We start from the raw sequence: 20637 nt of genomic DNA, 5'->3' as shown, positions 1-20637 counted from the left end.
GGCAAGGCACGTGGGGTGAGTGAGGCAAATATCCCCCCCTCCGCCCTTTCTCCCCTCCCCTCACTACCTTGTGTTGTTCGCAGTGCAAGCGACGCAAGCTTTGCATTCCCATGGGCCATATAGGTGGCACAGCCTTGTGTTCCCGCACAGCCTGCATTGATTGATTTGGGGGGGGGGTGACATTTCTTTGCGGACCACCAAAATCTTCTCACAGACCAGCAGTGGTCCCTGGCCCACTGGTTGGGGACCACTGCCATGAAGGATCTGAGATGGCCAGAGGCCATTTCCTAAATCATGGGAATGAACAAAAATTAGAATGTCTATGGAGATTCTCATTCATCCAGGTCACAGTTGCCCCCAAAGTGCTTTTTCAAGAAGCAGCTGGAATTTGTTTTCCTTTGAAGACCTTTCGCTTCTCATCCAAGAAGCTCAGTTCCATTCCGTTCCATTCCAGTTGTTTAAGTGAATGACTGCAGGTGTTAGTTAGTTTATTTTATTGATTAGCCCTTGGGCCATATCAAAATACAGAGTTTCAGACACAAATTATTACTAAAATCTGATGAAAACAATTTAAAATGGAATTGGAATAAAATACAATTTAAAATAAAATTGGAAGAAAATACAATTTAAAATGAAATTGAAATAAAATACAATTTAAAATGAAATTGGAATAAAATACAATTTAAAATGAAATTGGAATAAAATACAATTTAAAATGAAATTGGAATAAAATACAGTTTAAAAAGAAATAGGAATGAAATACAATCATTATTGTATAGATAAATAAAACATGATAAAATTATATTTCGGTATCAGCCCTACAATCTCCTCCAATCAGTCCCACCTACGCCAATCTCAACTGAACCATTTTGCTTAAGTCTTGTGCGGTGTTAAATGTTATTTTCAGAATCTGGCCCTCACATAAACCGTATTTTATTCCCATTTCATTTTAAGTTGTATTTTATCCAATGCCATTTTAAATTGTATTTTATCAGACCTGAGTAATAATTTGTGTCTGGAACTCTGCACTTTGATATGGCCCAAGGGCTAATCAATAAAGTAAACTGAAAACTGACTTCAGTCAGAACCGAAGAAGCTTTTGGGATGAGAAGCAAAACGTCTTCAAGAAGAAATGAAGTCCAGTTGCCTTTTGAAAAAGGACCTTTGGAAAAACAAAGGCTATGGCTGCAGCATCCTTAAAGGTGAAGATAAAGGTTTCCCTTGCACATATGTGCTAGTCATTTCCGGCTCTAGGGGGAGGTGCTCATCTCTATTACAAAGCCGAAGAGCCAGCGCTGTCCAAAGACGTCTCCATGGTCATGTGGCCAGCATGACTAAAATGCCGAAGGCGCACAGAACGCTGTGACCTTCCCACCAAAGGGGTCCCTATTTTTCTACTTGCATTTTTTAAGTGCTTTCGAACTTCTAGGTTGGCTGGGACAAGTAACAGGAGCTCATTCCATTACATGGTGCTAGGGATTCGAACCGCCAAACTGCCCGTCTTTTTCTGATCGACAAGCTCAGCGTCTTAGCCACTGCGCCACTGCAGCATCCTTAGGTTTGGAAGACACAAAGAATCCATAGTTACCTCAATCAAAAGAGGGGCTCCTAGTAACCCCGTGTTCCACAGGGGTGAAAAACAGATAGTCTATGCGTTCTCCCTTTCTTCTGGTTCTAACCTAGCCAACTGAATGACACTTCTAGTTTTCTCTTCTACAATTGCAGTTTCGAACAGTCTGCTCTCCCCGCCCCCATCTTTCACAATGAGAAGCAGTATAGATCCACTGCTACTCAGCCGTGCAAGTTAATAGCCTGCTGCCCCTCCCAGCTTTAACACTCCATCAAAAGAGGAGAAATAAAGCAACTTTGTTAACTCCACAACCTGCTCCGGGCACATCTGTTGGCTGTAACGAATGTCATCTTCTTAAGTGGGATGTTGTAAGTTCATGATGGGCCTTCCTGATACATAATGTATGAAGGATGCTTTAATGATATCCGTGCCTTAAATTGAATCAGATCTGTGGCTTAATCACTCAAATGGCTCTTTAGAAGTTGCAAGAGATGGTTGGGTGTTTTTTTTTCTTTTCCTTTTTCCCTGATAGATTAAGGAAGCAAGCGTTCTTCTTTTTAGGCGATCCTTAGCCCTGTCTTCTTAGATGTTTTTATCGATCGAGATGTTCCTCTGATGATAAGAAAACCCAGCCATGGGTCATTCCTGACAAATGGAAGAGTAAACACATTGACCGAGCATTCACGCTGTCATCGGTCATCATCTATAAGAGGTTCTCCATGTGCCTTGGTGGGTTGTGTGTTTGGCAAATCCGAAATGGCAATTGGAGATTCATTTTGCTTGTCCTAATTTTAACTGGGCTGAGATGATGATGATGATGATTACTATTATTAAATATTTAGTGAGATTCAGAGCCTTTGGGGGCTGGTTGGTAGCTCAACAGCTCGAGTCCTAACCAAGGACCTAGGAACTGTTCGGGTAGCGTCGGAGGATATAAGCTGTTCCAAATAGGGTAGTTTTTTGTAGAATCATGTAGAATTACTAGTAGTAATTATTATTATTATTAGTAGTAGTAGTAATAATAATAATAATTGTTGTTGTTATTACTACTACTACTACTACTACTACTACTACTACTACTACTAACTAACTAAAAGGGGCATGGTCTGGTTTTGTAAGACATCATGTGCCTTGGGACACAGCTGTGTGAAATTATTTCCTTGGTATGCTGTGACATTGCTGTGGCTCAGGTGTGTGGCTGGGGTAATGAACTGGTTGAACAAGACCGGACAAAGTAGACAACTAAGAAATATTTCCTGCTGGTAGAGGTGTAAAAGAAATAATAAAGCATACACAACAACATGAGAAGAACTCAAATCTTCCCTGCCTGTTAAATTTTCTTTACTGTCAGCCCTTCCTTCCTTCCTTCTTTCCTTCCTTCCTTCCTTCCTTCCTTCCTTCCTTCCTTCCTTCCTTCCTTCCTTCCTTCCTTCCTTTTCTTGTAGACATTTTATCACCAAACTAGGTAACATAAGTATAGTATATAAAATCATACATTCCAATGTCCTACCTGTCAATGAATACTTCAGCTTCAACCATAACAACACAAGAGCAAACAATAGATACAAACTCAAAGTTAATCACACCAAACTTGATTGCAGGAAATACGACTTCAGCAACAGAGTGGTCAATGCCTGGAATACTCTACCTGACTCTGTAGTTTCTTCCCCAAACCCCAAAAACTTTAACCTTAGACTGTCTACTATTGACCTCACCCCTTTCCTAAGAGGTCTGTAGGGGGTGTGCATAAGCGCACCAACGTGCCTACCATCCCTGTCCTATTGTTTCTTTTATTTCTTTTATTTTTCTGATATGTATCCATGTATTCATAACTATGTTTTTACTTATACCCATTATCTTGTGAGCAATTGACAAAAATAAATAAATAAATAAATAAAAACATCATCAGTGCTAGAAGTGAGTTGGGTTTGCTCCCTGTTTTTTATGCCCCAACACAATTCCTCCAATTAAAGAACTACCAACTCAATAAAAAGCCTGATCAAGAACCCCTAAGATCTGATGGGACAAGCCACACCATTCCCTTCAAGCACTAATGATGTTACCTAGTTGGATCATGAAATATCTGCCAGAAAGCCACTAAACTCAGAGAGCACTAAGGACCCCATAGTCTTCCTCCTGCTCCCCCCTTCTCCTGCTTCTCCTGCTCCTGCCTGCTCCTCCTCCTCCTCTTCCACTCCCTTCTAGCACTAATGATGTTCCCTAGTTGGGTAATGAAATAACTGCAGGAAAACCACCAAGCTCAGAGAACACCAAAGACCTCAGAAATGCAACACTATCCCCACTCCTCCTCCAACCTACACAATATTAGGGGCTGGATAGTCCTGGAAACCACAGAGGGGACCTGGGTTTTTTAAGACTTAGCTTTACCTTTCATCTCTTAATAGCATGTATTTTCAAGAGCTGCCCTTAGTGTTTCTTTTGAAGAAATCTGGCTCGGACCTACGCAGCGATTTCAAAAGAATGAACAGGAATTAGATACCCAGTAAGAAGGATCGTCGCTAATCGCCAAAAGAACTTACTCTTCAGCCCGGCCCTTCTTTTATTTCTTAGTCACAGCCTCGACAGGTGTTTGGATATTATCCCTGGCACGGTGGCGCAGTTATTATCAAAATATAAGCTGCTTGGAGACTATCTCATATGTGGGAGAGGTCCTTCCAACTCAGCAGATAACAACATGCACAGATGCAATGAGCAACATCTGCAAAACGAACTTTTGTCTGAGCTTATAAACGATCCCATAGTCACAACAACTCACAAGTGCCTATTAATGATGACAGACAGAAGCTTAGTCAACTCTTCATTCCAATGGAGGGCATTAAAGTGCTTGGGGGGGAAAAGAAATAATAGAAAACCAGTTGAAAACTGAGAGCTTGCATTTCTAGGAACCTCTTCAACTGACTTTTTAAAAGTCTTGACGATTGGAAATCTATTCCTCTCTCTCCTGACCCAGATAAAGGAAGCAGAAAGAGTCCCTGGTTTCATGTTCTGAAGTTGGTTAGTTTTTTTTTTTTTTTAAAAGAGAGATGTCCCACTGGACATTTCAAGGAAATTCAGATTTCATCCATTACCGAGTTCAGACATAATGTTGTTCCCTGGTAACCAGCAACTGTGGCTTGGAAAAGCATGGTTTATGACTTCATGTCATTAATATATAATGTGATGTGAACCCTCCTATTTTGGCCCAGTCCATAAACCATGATTAATAGAAATAGTGTCCAAGCCTGTTAAACTGCCCAACTTTTTTTTGGCCTAGCTAGAAGGACCAATTCTGAGTCTCAATTTTGCACCCAGAAGAGACCCAGGATCCATCTTTAGCATCTCTAAAGAAAACAACAAGGTGATAGAGTATCTAATTCGCAATGTGGTTTTCTTAGTTTTTAGCTTAATTTAGATCCTTCTGCTGGTTGCATGATACTTATGGTAGGGCCACTCCCTAGATCTATAACATCTGTTGCACTGTGTTGTCTCCCTCCCACAATCCTGTCTGCTCAACATTTCAAGAAGAGAGGACCAATCTTGAACAAAGAAGAGAGGGTCAACCTATTATCCAAAGCACCTGAAGGTAGGACAAGAAGCAACAGGTGGAAACTAACCAAGGAGAGAGGCAACCTAGGAGGAATTTCTTGACAGTGAGAACAATAAATCAGTGAAATGACTGTCCTCTATAAGTTGTGGATACTCCAACACTAGAGGTTTTTAAGAAGAGATTGGACAGCCATTTGTCTGAAATGGTATAGGCAGTGGTGGGATTCAAAATAATTTAACAACTGGTTTTCTGCCCTAATGATTTCTTCCAACAACCAGTTCACTAAACTGCTCAGCAAGTTAACAACCGGTTCTTGTGAACTGGTGCGAACTGGCTGAATCCCACCACTGGGTATAGGATTTCCTGCTTGTGCAGGGGGTTGGACTAGAAGACCTCCAAGGTCCCTTTGAACTCTGGTATTCTGCTATTCTGTTATTCTCTTTACAGCTCCCAAATTAGGGAGAGTCCTTTCTAAGACATTTGGCACACCCAAAGCCCTGCTGTGGGTTCAGCTATCTTTTATTTGACTTTTCCCTTGGTTGTGTTGCATTTTCCTATCTTCCAAGGTCAGATATTACATATATCTAGAAAGAGAAAGCGAGAACAGAGTGCTTCCTGATGTAACAAGCTGATAGTTGTTCAGAGATTTATTTGTTAGCAGGAGTCAAATGGATTTTTTGCTCCATCCATTTAGAACATTAATAAAGCTATGTGGATCTAATTTGTTTGCTCAAACTGGGTTAAGGTGCCCGTTGTTTGCCTATGTGCCTTAAAGTACTTGGTTATTTGCTGGAGCAACATTTTGACATTAAGAAGGAAATCTCATAACCTTGTATGCTTTTGGTCGAGTTTTAGATGTTGCAGCATGTGAGATCGTGCTTTGCGGCAATGAACTGTAGTTCACTTTGCTCTTTTCTGCGAAGGTTTGGTGAAATTGAATGTGATTCCTTTGCAATCTGCAACATCAAACCTTTGCAATGCCTTGAATCTGGCTTGTTAAAATGGATGGAGAGGAGAGACAATATCTCCCAGGCTCTCGGGAATCCATTATTAAAGAAGAAAAAATGCCTTTGAATTATGGATTTCCTGTCTGGCTGCTCACCGAGGGTCAGATTAGGTAATCATACCTCTTCAGCCCTTATTCTTAACACTGGTACACCACAGGGTTGTGTGTTGAGTCCCTTACTCTATACTCTTTATATGCATGACTGCATTCCCACTCACGCTAGTAATACTATTGCTAAATTTTCACTGAATACAACAGTGTTGTATTCAGTGATTGTATAACAGTGATTCATCTCCAGTGGGGATGAGTCTGCCTACCAAGTTGAGGTGGACTGGTTGCTTTCGTGATGTGGAGACAATAACTTGGTCCTCAACACCAATAAGACCAAGGAGCTTATAGTGGACTATAGAAGGAACAGATCAGACATCCAGCCCTTGCTTCTCAATGGAGACCGAGTGGAGCAAGTGGCCAGTTTTAAGTTTCTGGGTGTTACCCTAAAAGAGGACCTGACCTGGGAAAGAAAGAAAGAAAGAAAGAAAGAAAGAAAGAAAGAAAGAAAGAAAGAAAGAAAGAAGGAAAGGAAGGAAGGAAGGAAGGAAGGAAGGAAGGAAGGAAGGAAGGAAGGAAGGAAGGAAGGAAGGAAGGAAGGAAGGAAGGGGAAGCAGAGTTATAGGAACTCTTTCCTCACCTGGTCTATCTCAAAAAGCTGGCAAAACATGACAGCCTCCAACATATCCAAATAAAATACAAACCTGAGAGTCCTTGAGATAAGTCCCAGTTGTGAAAGCAAAGAAGAGGAAAAGAGAACAAATGAAATAAGGATAAAGGATAAATGGTTAAGATTGCCCCTTTAACTGTCCATCTTCAAATCAGAAGCTCAAGCAAAGCCCACATATTGGGTTTCTAGTTATCTTTGCCAAAAACAGGTGGCTGTTACATTTTTATGCTGTACATTTGTTATAGGGGAAAAGCATTCTTATAGCAGAAATTAGCCAAGAATGAAATCTGGGCAACTCTGTACGAGAACCACAATCTCTTGGAACCATCCTTTTTTCTCTCTCTCATTATAATTTGACTGGTTTGCAAGTTTTATAGACCGCATATATCTCAAACCGAGTCCAATTGGCAGCTGTGGACAATTGTTAAGTATTGGCTAAATAATGGGAAGGTGAGAGAGGAGCTTATATTTCCAACTAATTATGGAGATGGAGAATAGACGCCAGAATCCCAGTGAAAGGAAAGGCACCATCTATTATCCGACTTTCTTTGGATGGCTGCTTAATAAAGACATTTATTTGCAGAACGTTATTCAATAGGGGTGTGGGGAGAAGCTGTCATTATTTTCTCACCCTAGGAAGCTGATAGACTCAGTTGCCTACTAAGAGTTGGGATTTTAAACATGAATGCTGAACATCCAAGTTTAAATGTTATATTGCAGCCCAATGTCAGATCCAGAGAACCAGGAATGACACCATAAATAGCTCAAAGTAGTTCCTTTATTGCTGTTTGCTTGTAAGCAGGAATCTTGCCAGACTAAAGTACTCTTTGAATAACTGCCATGCCCCTGTCAGAGTCTGAATCCTAGGAGGAAGACGAATAGTTGACAGGGAGTGGGGATGTGGCTCCGTTGGCTGTGGAGGAAACTAGGGAAGGGCAAAGTCTGGCTGGGCAGAGCAGGAAAGAGGTAGAACAAGGGAGAGGGGTAGAACAAGGGAGAGGGAGTTCAGAGGAAGACCCAGGCCCACCCCCTCTTTATCCTAGGGCATGCAGGGAGGAACGGAGAAGAGAGCAACGTGGGTTCCGTGGCATGGGGGAGGAAAGGGCTCTGATTCCCTTCATTAGCTGCAGCTGGGAACACAGTGTATAAAAAGGGGAAGCTGTGTGCAGCAAGCTGTTGGGAGCAAACGTGAATTTATCTTGTATCATCGTGGCTCATCTGTGTTCCTGGCATCTTCCCAACTGTGTGACACAAAGAAGAGGGGGTCAAGTTATGTTCTGAAGCCCCAGAAGGCAAGACAAGAAACAATGGGTGGAAACTACATGAGGAGAGAAGCAACCTGGAACTAAGGAGAAACTTCTTAACAGTGAAAACAATTAACCAGTGGAATAACCAGAAGTGCTCCATTATTGGAGGCTTTCAAGAACAGACGGAGAGCCATCTGTCTGAAATGGTATTGTCATGCCCCTGTCGGAGTCTGAATCCAAGGAAGATGAACAGCTGACAGGGAGTGGGAGTGTGGCTCCATTGGCTGTGGAGGAAACTGCGGAAGGGTAAAGTCCAGCTCGGCAGAGCAGGGAAGAGGTAGAACAAAGGAGAAAGGAGTTCAGAGGAATACCCACCCCCTCTTCATCCTAGGGCATGCAGGGAGGAAAGGAGAAGAGAGCAACGTGGTTGCATGGCTTACGGGGGAGGAAAGGGCCTTGATTCCCTTCATTAGCCACACCTGGGAATGAGAGTTTAAAAGAGTTGCAAGCTGAGTGTGGCATCTGCTGGGAGCAAACGTGAGTTTATCTTGTATTGACTTTGGTTATCTGTGTTCCTGGTGTCCTCCCACCCGTGTTGAGTTATTGTCGTGCCTTCACGTCTGGAATTCCTTTTCCTGCCCTGCCGGACTAATTACCTCATTTTGCCTTGATTGGACTTATAGTTACAGTTTTTGTTGACCATGTTTTGGACTTGATTCTCTGCAGGCTGTTCCTGTTCCTGTTTCTCTAGCCCAGAAGGTAACCATGACATTGGAGGCAAAGTTGGAGCTAATAAAGGGACTCCTACTGATTATCTGACTGTGTTGCTTTTGTGCCATGCCTGGGGTGATCACAATAACTATTAGATAAATACTATGAAGATTTATGGTGGGATCCCTTTGGGGTCTCTTTAAAACCTACCAATGAATTATGCAACTCAGCACCAGATTCCACCATATCCAATCAGTATTGTGTAGGGATATTGTTGGTTTTATTGTTGGTTTTGTGTCTATGGAGATTCTCAGTCATCCAGGTCATGGTTGCCCCAAAGGTGCATTTAGTTCTGATGTGTTAGGAGATACAAACCCATCAGATACGTAGGAGAACAAACCCATCAGGACAAGATTCACTAGTCCACCTGCAGTTAAAAGACAAAGGCTGCTCTTTTGAAGACAACAAAGTCCACATTTTGGACAGAGAGACCTGCTAGTTTGAAAGAAGGATCAAAGAGGCCATCGATGTCAAAACTGAATAGTCCTCTCTCAACAGAAGAGGAAGGATATGACATCATCTGTCTTCAGTCCACAACACAGTCCTTTCAGCCGTTCCAAGAAGGCTCCGCAACAATTTGTTCTATCACAGTTTTGTTCACTTATTTTTGTATGTATCCCAGTTTTGAACCATAACAATAAAGATTTGATTTGATTTTGATTCGAGGAGGTTAAGCTTCCTCTCAGGAGATGTTCCCTGAGTTGGACTCCAGTCCCCATTATCCTCAACCAGTGTATCCACAGGCATCCGGTCGATGAAAAGGGTGGGTGAATGTCCTCTTTTTCATCCTGCAATTCCTTTCTCCAGGGTTTAGCTAGCTTCCCTTCAATCCCAAGGGAGATCTCTGAGTTTGAACTATTTTTTTTTCTTAGAAGAGCACCTTTTAAGAGCGTTTGGGGGAGGAAGATTACTTTGTTATACTTCATAATATCTGAGATATTAGTGCTTTGGGAGAGTCATTATATGGAGCCTTAAATGTGATTTTTATGGGAGGCTTTATAAAAGGCTCTCGAGTCGGGGACATGCTTTGCATACAAAAGGCTCAAAGTCAGTCTTTAGCAAAACATTCCTGAATACATATATACATTTAAAGGGGGAGAAAAGAGAATCACACAGGAAATAACTTGTAATAGTTGTGAGTTACATGCTGTGTGTTTGTGTGTGTATATGCGTGCACGTGTATCTAAACTTCCCCCTACCCCTCACAACCTTGTGATTTGCTTTCCTCATGCAGTCTTTTATTCTTTTCATTTTGATAGGTTAATATTTGCATCCTTATTGCCGTGACCAGAGTAATTTCAAGAATAAGTGCTGAAAATTACAAGGTCCATGGAGAGGCTAATGCGTTCAAGTAAGTTGGCTTTCCTTTCCTTTTTTAAATTTTATTATTATTATTATTAGCAGGAATTTAAACTCCCAAGAACATTGGAACTGCTACTGAATGCTGAGTCCAGTGTCATAAAATCTGTTTTTTTGTTGTTGTTTTTAAAAAGGAATTGTGTTCTGAATCAAGACCGGATGGATTCTGCAGCACTGTTTATCTAATCCCAAAGGATTATCGCTGTTTATCTAATCCCAAAGGAGAAGATAACATCCAGTCTTGTGAAGATCACAGGCATTAAAAATACATCTGAATGTCCAGTAAAGTTGGCTGTTGGGCACTTTTTGAAAAATAGACATTAGGCAGAGGGTTAAAAATTGGGATCTCGCTCGTCCAAGTAATACTCCTGGGATTATTTTGTAAACAGTATTTGAATTTCACAAGCAATTCCTTTGCTGAGTGCTAAGCAGAAGGAAAGTATTTCCTTCCTTCCTTCCTTCCTTCCTTCCTTCCTTCCCTTTTCTTCTCCTTTCTTCTGTTGGAAGGAAAATCCAGTCCTGTTCCAAGCCAGGGGAAAGGTGCTGGAAAGAAAAATGGAAGCTGACTGCAAGGAAAGAAAGTTTATTTGGTTTCCAGAAACTTTAATGACAGAAACAGGTTTCTGGGGTGACTGACAAAATGGCTGAGTGAGTGGATGGATCTTTACAGGGTTCTGAGATGCTCCAGGGGTTTGTGCAATGTTGTGAGCCTTGTGTCTTTTGCTATTTTAATGATGGTGGGTTAACCCTATTATGTTCTAAAGGTCCTGTCCTGTCGTTTAGAATTTGGGAAAAGGAATGTAAATTCTTAATCCCATCAGCTCCAGCCTTCTGGTGGAGCTTGTGGCTGAAGGTGTTTTGTTTATGAATAGGATGGACTAGTCTTTCTGAATGGATACCAAATCTGCAATTCCTAAAGGTCAATTTGAAGCTGTTTTCTCTATGGCAGGAAGACTGGGGTTGCTTTCTGCCTTTGTTAAGATTTTTATCAATTTCTCCTTTCCTCCTTCTCCAATTCTAGGCTGCCCCTTTTTAATTTTAAGAATAAAGAATATTTTAATTTGGGGAGGGAGGTTTCCTATACTTTTCTTTCTTCTCTTCCTCCTCCTCCCCCCATTATTCTCTTTTGGCTCTCCCTTTCATCCTTCTTTCTTCTCCTTTCATTCTTCTCTTCTTCAATTCTTCTCTGCCTTTCAACCTTTCTTCTCCTCTTCCTCCTCCTCTTCTCATTAATCTCTTTTGCCTCTTCCTTTCATCCTTCCTTCTCCTCCTCCTCCTCCTTTCATTATTGTTCTCTTCTTCCTTCTATCCTTCCTTCCCTTTCATTCTTCCTCCCCACCTAAGAAAACTATTCAGCCTTTGGAACCTGTCAATCTTCCATCTGCCTTGCTTCTCTCATTTGGTATTTGCCATGACAGAAATTTGCAAGATTCATCAGGTGCATTTATAGACCGGGAATGCAACAATAACCTTCGCTCTTGATTAGAACAGCATGAGGTATTTTTAGCCCTTTAGGACAGGTGACACAAGAAAATGAACTTGAAACTAAAAATAAGCAGCAACTGGGCACTAATATTTTCTCCCTTCATTCTTGCAAGAGAGACAGTCCTAGATAATTTCTTATCTCTGCTGAAGAATGCTTGCTTGCTGTAGTAAACCCGAGGACAGGGAGTGGAGTACATAATGCATATTTATAAATGGATACTCAATGTGCATTATCAGTTGAGCCAATCGGGACTACAAGGATTTATGTAACTTACAGCTCCTTACAGAAAGTGGTTAATAACACAGCTTGTGATTCCAGTTGGCAAGCACCAAACCGGTATGTTGTACACAAATTTGCCCATGTGTGCTGAAGGACCCTGGAGATGAAGTTTGTTGGCAGCAAGACTATTTGCTGGAGAGCAATTTTGCCTTGTTGCAGCTGGCAAGAACAAATTGGTGTAATTGTTGCCAATAGTTTTCCCTGGCACACAGGGTGTTGAGCCTGTGCTCATTCGATTAATGGCATATTGAAAGTGAGCATCAATCTGGCCTTATCACTGCTTACCGATTGGATCATCTGAGCCCGCTAAGCAAATTCTGATTTCCATAGGACACTAAGCATTTATTTATTTATTTATTTAATTTATTTATTTATTGTATTGCGAACGGTTGCTGGGGTGCATCCACAGTTTCGTTGTACTTGTACAATGACAATAAAGTTCTTCTAATTCTAATTCAAAGACTTTACTCATAAGCGAGTACCAGAGATTATTTCATTTGCTTCCGTTGATGGGTCATGCCTGGTGGATGAAGGTTGTAGAGCCAACACCCGTTTTCTATTCAAGGATGGTAGGTTAGTTTGTTGGATTGTTGTTTGCATTGGTGTAAAACGCACTGAGGCACTTCTGGGTTGAAAGGATTAGCTGGTTGCCTTGGGAATGCCCAACTGGGGGCTCTTTTCATGTGCCTGGCAGGAGCTAGAGTGAAGGGCGGGAGCTCAACCCTGCCCACAGCAACCCTTGGGTCTCAAACGTGGGCTGGCTCACCACCTGCCCCAGCGTTCCAAGCACTCAAACCACTTTGCCATGGTGGTGCCGTGGTTAGAAGCAGTACTGCAGGCTGCTTCTACTGACTGCCAGCTGCCTGCAGTTCGGCAGTTCAATTCTGACCGGCTCACGGTTAACTCAGTCTTCCATCCTTCTGAGGTTGGTAGAATGAGGACCCAGATTGTTGGCGGCAATAGGCTGACTTTGTAACAGCATAGAGATGGTTGTAAAGCACCATGAAGTGCTATATAAGTATTCTTGCTATTGTTCTTTCTTTTCCCCTTCCTTCCTTCCTTCCTTCCTTCCTTCCTTCCTTCCTTCCTTCCTTCCTTCCTTCCTTCCTTCCTTCCTTCCTTCCTTCCTTCCTTCCTTCCTTCCTTCCTTCCTTCCCTCTCTCCATCTCTCCCTCCCTACCTCCCATCCATCCATGGTATGCAGTGGTTAGAACACAGTATTGCAGCCAAACTCTGCCCACTGCCAGCAGTTTGATTCTCACTGGCTCATGATTGTCTCCATGTTCCATCCTTCCGAGGTTGGTAAAATGAGGACCCAGATTGTTGGGGGCAACAGGCTGACTCTGTAAACTTCGTAAAGAGGGCTTTAAAGCACTGTGAATTGGTATATAAGAGTATTGCTACTGCTCCCTTCCTTCCTTCCTTCCTTCCTTCCTTCCTTCCTTCCTTCCTTCCTTCCCTTCCTTCCTTCCTTCCTTCCCCTTCCTTCCTTCCTTCCTTCCTTCCCTTCCTTCCTTCCTTCCTTCCTTCCTTCCTTCCTTCCTTCCTTCTCCCTCTCTCCTCCTTCCTTCCTTCCTCCCTCCCTCCCTCCCCTCCTTCCTTCCTTCCCTCCTCCTTCCCTTCCTTCCTTCCTTCCTTCCTTCCTCCCTCCTCCCTCCTTCCTTCCTTCCTTCCTTCCTTCCTTCCTTCCTCCTCCTTCCTTCCTTCCTTCCTTCCTTCCTTCCTTCCTTCCTTCCTTCCTTCCTTCCTGTGCAGTGGTTAGAATGCAGTATTGCAGACTAATTCTGCCCACTGCCAGGAGTTTGATCCTGACCAGCTCAAGGTTGACTCAGCCTTCCATCCTTCCAAAGTCAGTAAACTGAAGACCCAGATTGTTGGGAACAAGAGGCTGACTCTGTAAACCACTTAGAGAAGGCTGGAAAGCCCCGGGAAGCGGTATATAAGTCTAAGTGCGATTGCTAGTTGCTTCTCAAAGATGGTAGTAAATATATGGGGTAGAGATTTCCTTTCTCTGCCAAAAGAGCTCAAGGTCTCCAAATGGAAAATAAAGGAAGCACCTGGGTTGCAAAATGTGTTCAAAGCATTTCTGCTGACTCTTCCTTTGAGACAAAATTGCTCTGCAGTTCTGTTATTTGCACGCTCTGGTTTTAAGCTTGGTATCTTTGCCACCGTTACTTAAGAGACTCTAAAGCTGCAACCAAATGTCGTGCGTATATAGGGAGTTCTCGACTTACAACGGTTCATTTTGTGCCATTTGAAGTTAAAACAGCACCGGTGCTGGGATTCAAATTTTTTTTTTTACTGGCGGTTCTGCGGACGTGGCTTGGTGGGCATGGTAAGGGAAGGATACTGTAAAATCTCCATTCCCTCCCCACTCCATTAACCTGATTTCCAGCTCCGTTCTCCTCTGCAGGGCAACCAAAGGAGACCCAGCCAATCAACTGGGACTCAATGGGAGTCGGGGAATAGATGGGGGTGGGGCCAGTTAGAGGCGGTATTGGCCGCTTCTCCAAACTATTCAACATTTCCGCTACCGGTTCTCCAGAACTGGTCAGAACCGGCTGAATCCCACCTCTGAACAGCACTGAAAAAAGTGACCCGGGACTGTTTTTCCGCACTTCTGAATCACACGATCAAGGGATCACATGGTCCCAGGGCCAGCATCTCAGGGCCATGTGAACCCCACTTGCGGTTTACCCATCTGCCAAGTAAAACCAATGGGGGAAGTTCAGATTCGCTTAAGGACGGCCTGATTCACTCAACAACTGCCGTGATTCGCTTAGCAACAAAGCGGTCGTAAAATTGGGTGCCCCTCACTTAACAATTGCTGTGCTTAGCAACGGAAATTCTGCTCCCAATTGCGGTCGTTAAGGCGAGGACTACCTGTGTGCATAGCCTCCCCATCAGCTCTTAAAAGGGATAATCGGTGCTTTCGGGAAGGACGGGAGGTTTGGTGGATCTGTCTCCCACCTTGAGTTGGTGCGTATTATTTGTCCTGCCTGGCAGAAGCTCATTAACGGCTTCTCGATAAACTGCCAGGGCCAAGCCTTACGGGAAGATTTTGTTCATCATTGCCTCCGATGTGGTCTAGTGGTCTGGAAAAGTCAGTATCATTTCTCCAGTACATGCAGTCTCCGGAATATTAGCTGAGGAATCCACAATGAGATTTTTCATGAATAAGTGGAGAGAGAGAGAGAGAGAATAAGAGAAAGAGAAAGAGAGAGAGAATGACGGAGAGAGAATGAGAGAGAGAATGAGAGAAAGAATGAGAGGGAGAGAATGACAGAGAGAATGAGAGAGAGAATGAGAGACAGAATAAGAGAGAGAATGAGAAAAAATGAGAGGGAGAGAATGACAGACAGAGAATGAGAGAGAGATGACACACACAGAGAGAGAGAGAATGACAGAGAGAGATACAGAATAAGAGAGAGAATGAGAGAGAGAATGAGAGGGAGAGAATGACAGAGAATGAGACAGAGAATGACAGAGAGAGAATGAGAGAGACAATGAGAGAGACAATGACACAGAGAGAGACAGAATAAGAGAGAGAATGAGAGAGAGAATGAGAAAGAGAATGAGAAAAATGAGAGGGAGAGAATGACAGACAGAGAATGAGAGAGAGAATGACACACACACAGAGAGAGAGAATGACAGAGAGAATGACAGAGAGAATGACAGAGAGAATGACAGAGAGAGAGACAGAATAAGAGAGAGAATGAGAGAGAGAGAGAAAGAGAGAGCTGTCAGGAGGGGAAATGTGTAGCTCTTTTTTTTTTTACCATATGGCTCAATTATTGCATCGCTGAAAAGATGATTCAATTCTCTGAGATGTCAAGAATGAAAATCACATCGCCCCCCCTTTTTTTTTCTGGATTTGGGTTCATAGACCACTTTTTAAATTCATGCAGTCTTGAAAACAATGCCAAGGATGAACTAGGTTGACTGTCAGGCCCCAAACCAAGAACGACATGTATTGATTCTATCAAACTGAGTTGTTGTTTTTTTAAAAATATCCTACCCATAGACAGAACTTTGCCAGATTGAGAACTCTCTGGAAACTGTTAGGGAGGGCTGTCTTCACCCTTTTTCTTTCACACAAAATATCTGGACTGAGTTCTCTCTTACTCCTCCAGGGAATCCAGACTACATTCCAGCTCGGTGTCCTCTCTCTCTCTCCCTCTCCTCTCCCTCTCCGTCTCTGTCCCCCTCTCTCTCTCTCCTTCTTCACTCTTCCTTCTCTCACTATATAGTTCTTCCTTCCTTCCTGCTTCCTCTCTCTTCTCTCTCTCCTTATCTATATATTTGTCTGTCTCTTCTCTCTCTCTCTCTCACTCTCTTCTCTCACTATATAGTCCTTCCTTCCTCCTTCCTTCCTCTCTCTCTTATCTATATATCTGTCTCTCTGTCTCTGTCTCTGTCTCTGTCTCTGTCTGTCTGTCTATCTATCTATCTATCTATCTATCTATCTATCTATCTATCTATCTATCTATCTATCTATCTATCTATCTATCTATCATTCTTTCTGTCTCTATATCCATCCATCCACCTATCTGTCTTATTTATATAACTGCCTATCAGGCCCCAAACCAAGAACGATAAGCACTGATTCATCTAAGCTCATTCATTCACCTTGACTCCTGTATACCCCTCCTCCTCCTCCTCCTCCTCCTCCTCCTCCTCCTCCTCCTCCTCCTCCTCCTCTCCTCCTTGTATTCCCACAAGTGCAAGGGCCACTTTGACTCTTGTCTACCTCTCTGTTCGTAATGTTGCATAAAGCCCAGGCTACAAGTTACCTTTACCTCTCTCAACACAGTTTTGATTTCCTTTGAGTCTGCAGGTGGAACATTATCAATCAGAGAAACCAGGCTGTCCTTGGTGGGGGTGTTTTATCTTCAAATGCCCAAGGCTGGAGCAGTGTGAGACAGATTTCAGCAAGCCCCCCCCCCCAAAAAAAAGGAGGAGGGCGGGTGCCAGCTCCCAATTGCAGTCAAGACATTAAACAGGGAGATTAAACAGTCATCATTAGCAAGCCAGAATGTGAGTCAGCGTTGATAATGTCTTAAAGCTAATTACATCTTTGGCTCATTGGACATGATAAAAGACAAACACTATTTTGGGTCACAGTTTATTAGACTCTGGAGTGGAAAGGCTTAGAAGAACCAACACGGAAGGTTTTCCCCCATGGAGCGTTGCAAATATTTGGGAGGGAAACCAGCAAAAATAAATAAATAAAATCTCAGGGCAGTCAGCTAGGCTGGGAAGTTGTTGATGAAGGCACGCTTCCATGGCTACAAAACAAAACTAAACAACCCATCATGGTGTTATACAGGCAGTGGTAGGATTCAATTTTTTTTTACTACCGGTCCTGTGGGCGTGGCTTGGTGGGCGTGGTATGGCTGGGTGGGCGTGGCGTGGCTTGGTGGGCATGTATAGATTATTTGTATAGATTATGTCAGAAGACTTTACACATCAGTGGTGGGATTCAAAAATTTTTTACTACCAGTTCCATGGGCGTGGCTTGGTGGACATGGCAGGGGAAGGTTACTGTAAAATCCCCATTCATTCCCCATCCCACTAACCTGCTTTCCAGCTCCGTTCTCCTGGGCAGGGCAACCAAAGGAGACCCAGCCAATCAGCTGGGACTCAATGGGAGGCAGAGAAGAGGTGGGGATCCATCAGAGCCAGTCAGAGGTTGGATTTGCCAGTTCTCCAAACTACTCAAAATTTCCGCTACCAGTTCTCCAGAACTGGTCAGAACTGGCTGAATACCCATCTCTGTATATAGGTAGTCCTTGACTTAGAACAATTCATTTAGTGACCGTTGTTACAACGGCACTGGAAAAAAGTGAGTGATTTTCTCACGCGACTGTTGCAGCATCCTACGTGCTCGTGTGATCAAAAATTCAGAAGGCTTGGCCACCGGTTCACATTTATGACGGTCGCAGCGTCCCGGGGTCCTGCGATTCCCTATTTGGCAACCGCCTGATGAGCAAAGTCACTAGGGAAGCCAGATTCACTTAACGGCCGTGTTCCTGACCTAAGGACCTGCAAGCAATTCACTTAATCACTGGGTCACAAAAGTTCATGAAAATGGGGTAAAACTCACAAATATCTGGCTTAGCAATATAGATGTTGGGCTCAAGCATGGTCATAAGTCAAGGACGTCATCCACCGTGGTCATAAGTCATCACTTGAGACCTTCAAGAAGAAATTGGACTGCCATTCGTCAGAAATGGTGTAGGGTCTCCCGCTTGGGTGGGGGGTTGGACTAGATCAATGGTCGCCAACCAGTGGGCCGGGGACCACTGGTGGTCCGTGAGAAAATTTAGGTAGTCTGCAGAGAAATGTCCCCCCCCAAGCAATTAATCCAGGCTGCGCGGGAACACAAGGCTGTGCCTCCCACATGGCCCTCAGGAACACAAGGCTCGCGTCGCTTGCATTGCGAACAAGACGAGCTAGTGAGGGGAGGGGGAAAAGAGCAGAGGGGGAACTTGCCCCACTCATCCCACATGCCTGGCCTGGCCACCAGGCTGCTTCTTTCTGCTTCTTTCTTCTTCTGCTTTTGGCTGCACGCAAGGGAAACAGCAGAAGTCTTTCTTTCTCTCCCCCAAACTCCACCAGAAATGAGTCTTTGGGACCCTGCAGGGCCTCCTGCTCCAAGAGGCTGCGCCATTCTGGCGGAGTTTGGGGAGAGAAAGAAAGACTTCTGCTGCTTCTGCTGCTTTCCTTGCATGAAGCCAAAAGTCTCTCTCCCCACCTCTGAGAACAGAGCTGGAGATGGCATCCTGTGATCCCAAATAAAGAATGATCAATCGGTAGGAAAACCGGTTGGGAAATTTTCCTGCAGACATTTTTTGGGGATTTTCCCAGGGTCTCTGGTCCATGGGGTTTAAAGTTATGAGTTTGGTGGTCCCTGAGGTCCAAAAGGTTGGCGACTCCTGGACTAGATGACCTCCAAGGTCCCTTCCAATTCTGATTATCTGTTATCTGACTAGCTGAACATGAAACTCCAGGAGTGGAGTCGAGCTTGCCAAGAGATTTTAATATGGTTTACAGAATATACGTCATCCCTGCAGTGTAATTGCTCTTATAGAAAAGCCACGATTTCAAAATTTTCACTTCCATCCAGCACATCTTGTTCCCATGAGTGGAAGTGGTGATATACTGTAGTAAAATTGTGGTTGGTTGGTTTGTGAGGGTTTGTGTGTGTTGTTGTTGGTCGGTTTAACAGCACAACATGTTTTTTTTTCCCCTTCTTTTGCCTCTTTTTAAAGACAAACATTTTGAATCGGTGTACGAGCCCAAAAAAGAATAATGGTGTTCATTCTTTCTTAATGTTCAAAAGATTGAGTGCAGGATCTTTTAGCCTTAACTTCGGTGAATTAATGTCTTTGCAAAGAGCACACAATGCGCTTGAAGGAATCAAAAGCTTAGCAGAACAGCTTCGCCCCATTTGGAGAAAGATTTGTGTTATTCTGTTGAGAAAGGAAAAATAATAATAATAATAATAATAAAGGAACCCTCTCCATTGTGATAATATGGAAGGGTTACATTAATCATGGAAACTGACTGGCAGGCATTCTGAGTTCGGGAGGCTTTTTACATTTTAACCGGCACTTATTCATTAAATCGAATTTGTGGATCGGATAATAAACGAGCTCGCCCGAGAAGAAAGAAGTTTGCTCCAACAGAACTGCACACCCAGCAAACTTTGCAGCAGACAGAAAACAACAACACACACACACACACACACAGAGCCCATATGGACTCCCGGTCTTTAATATTCAGGATGTGTAAAAGCTGAGGAGGGAGGGAGGTCCCTGTAGGTAATAATTTTCAGGAGAGAGATTTGCTGCTTTGGAATTTTAATAGAGGTGAAAGATGTGATTAATTAAAAATTTGTGTGCTTTCAAAATGTTCTCCTAAGCACAAGAGTGGGTGAATTTGCTTTCATGTCTTTTTTTCTTTCCCTATTTAACCCAGGATGGAAATAATTCAATACCTGAATATGTACAGATGGCTACACCAAAATGCTTTTTGGGGTGGTGGGGTGGTGGGTAAAAGGCAGTTACAATGGAAGTGGGGGGCAGGCGTACAATCACACATATTCTTCTAGCCGTGTTTTCCCTGATCGTGGTGGTAACCAATCATAGATGCGGGTGAGCCCATATTTTTCTGGGCCTGCTTTTATTGATTGTGATTCCAGAGCAATAAGATTAAAAATACTAATCCCACTCTATAAAGCCTTAGTAAGACCACACCTAGAGTACTGCACCCAATTTTGGTCACCACAATATAAAAAAGACGTCGAGACTCTAGAAAGAGTGCATAGAAGAGCAACCAGGAGGATTAGGGGATTGGAGGCTAAAACATACGATGAACGGTTGCAGGAACTGGGCCTGGCTAGTCTAGGGAAGAGAAGGACCAGGGGAGACAGGAGGGCATCTTCCAATATTTGGGGGGCTGCTCCAGAGAGGAGGAGGGGGGGTCAAGCTATTTTCCAAAGCACCTGAAGGCCAGACAAGGAATAATGGATGGGAACTGATCCAGGAGAGATTGATTCATCCAGGAACTAAGGAGAAATTTTCTGACAGTGAGAACAATCAACCCATGGAACAGAAGTAGCCTTCAGAAGTTGTGGGAGCTTCATGGAC

The 20637-nt window shown here is 43.3% G+C and overlaps 1 protein-coding gene across 2 annotated transcripts in view; it reads left to right on the top strand.

Moving 5' to 3' along the window:
- The window catches only part of ADGRD1 (adhesion G protein-coupled receptor D1), a 139688-nt gene that overhangs the window by 104732 nt on the left and 14319 nt on the right, over positions 1-20637 (top strand). For both annotated transcript variants that reach the window (XM_087942963.1, XM_087942962.1), the window contains one exon: positions 10119-10210. In XM_087942963.1, coding sequence (XP_087799089.1) covers positions 10119-10210 — 92 coding nt within the window. The remainder of the gene's footprint in view (positions 1-10118; positions 10211-20637) is intronic.

This window comes from Notechis scutatus, chromosome 13, assembly GCF_049901735.1.
Source record: "Notechis scutatus isolate UNSWTSFEM ecotype Mainland chromosome 13, rNotScu1.2, whole genome shotgun sequence".
NCBI classification, from domain to species: domain Eukaryota; kingdom Metazoa; phylum Chordata; class Lepidosauria; order Squamata; family Elapidae; genus Notechis; species Notechis scutatus.
This window is presented reverse-complemented; position numbering and strand designations above follow the sequence as displayed.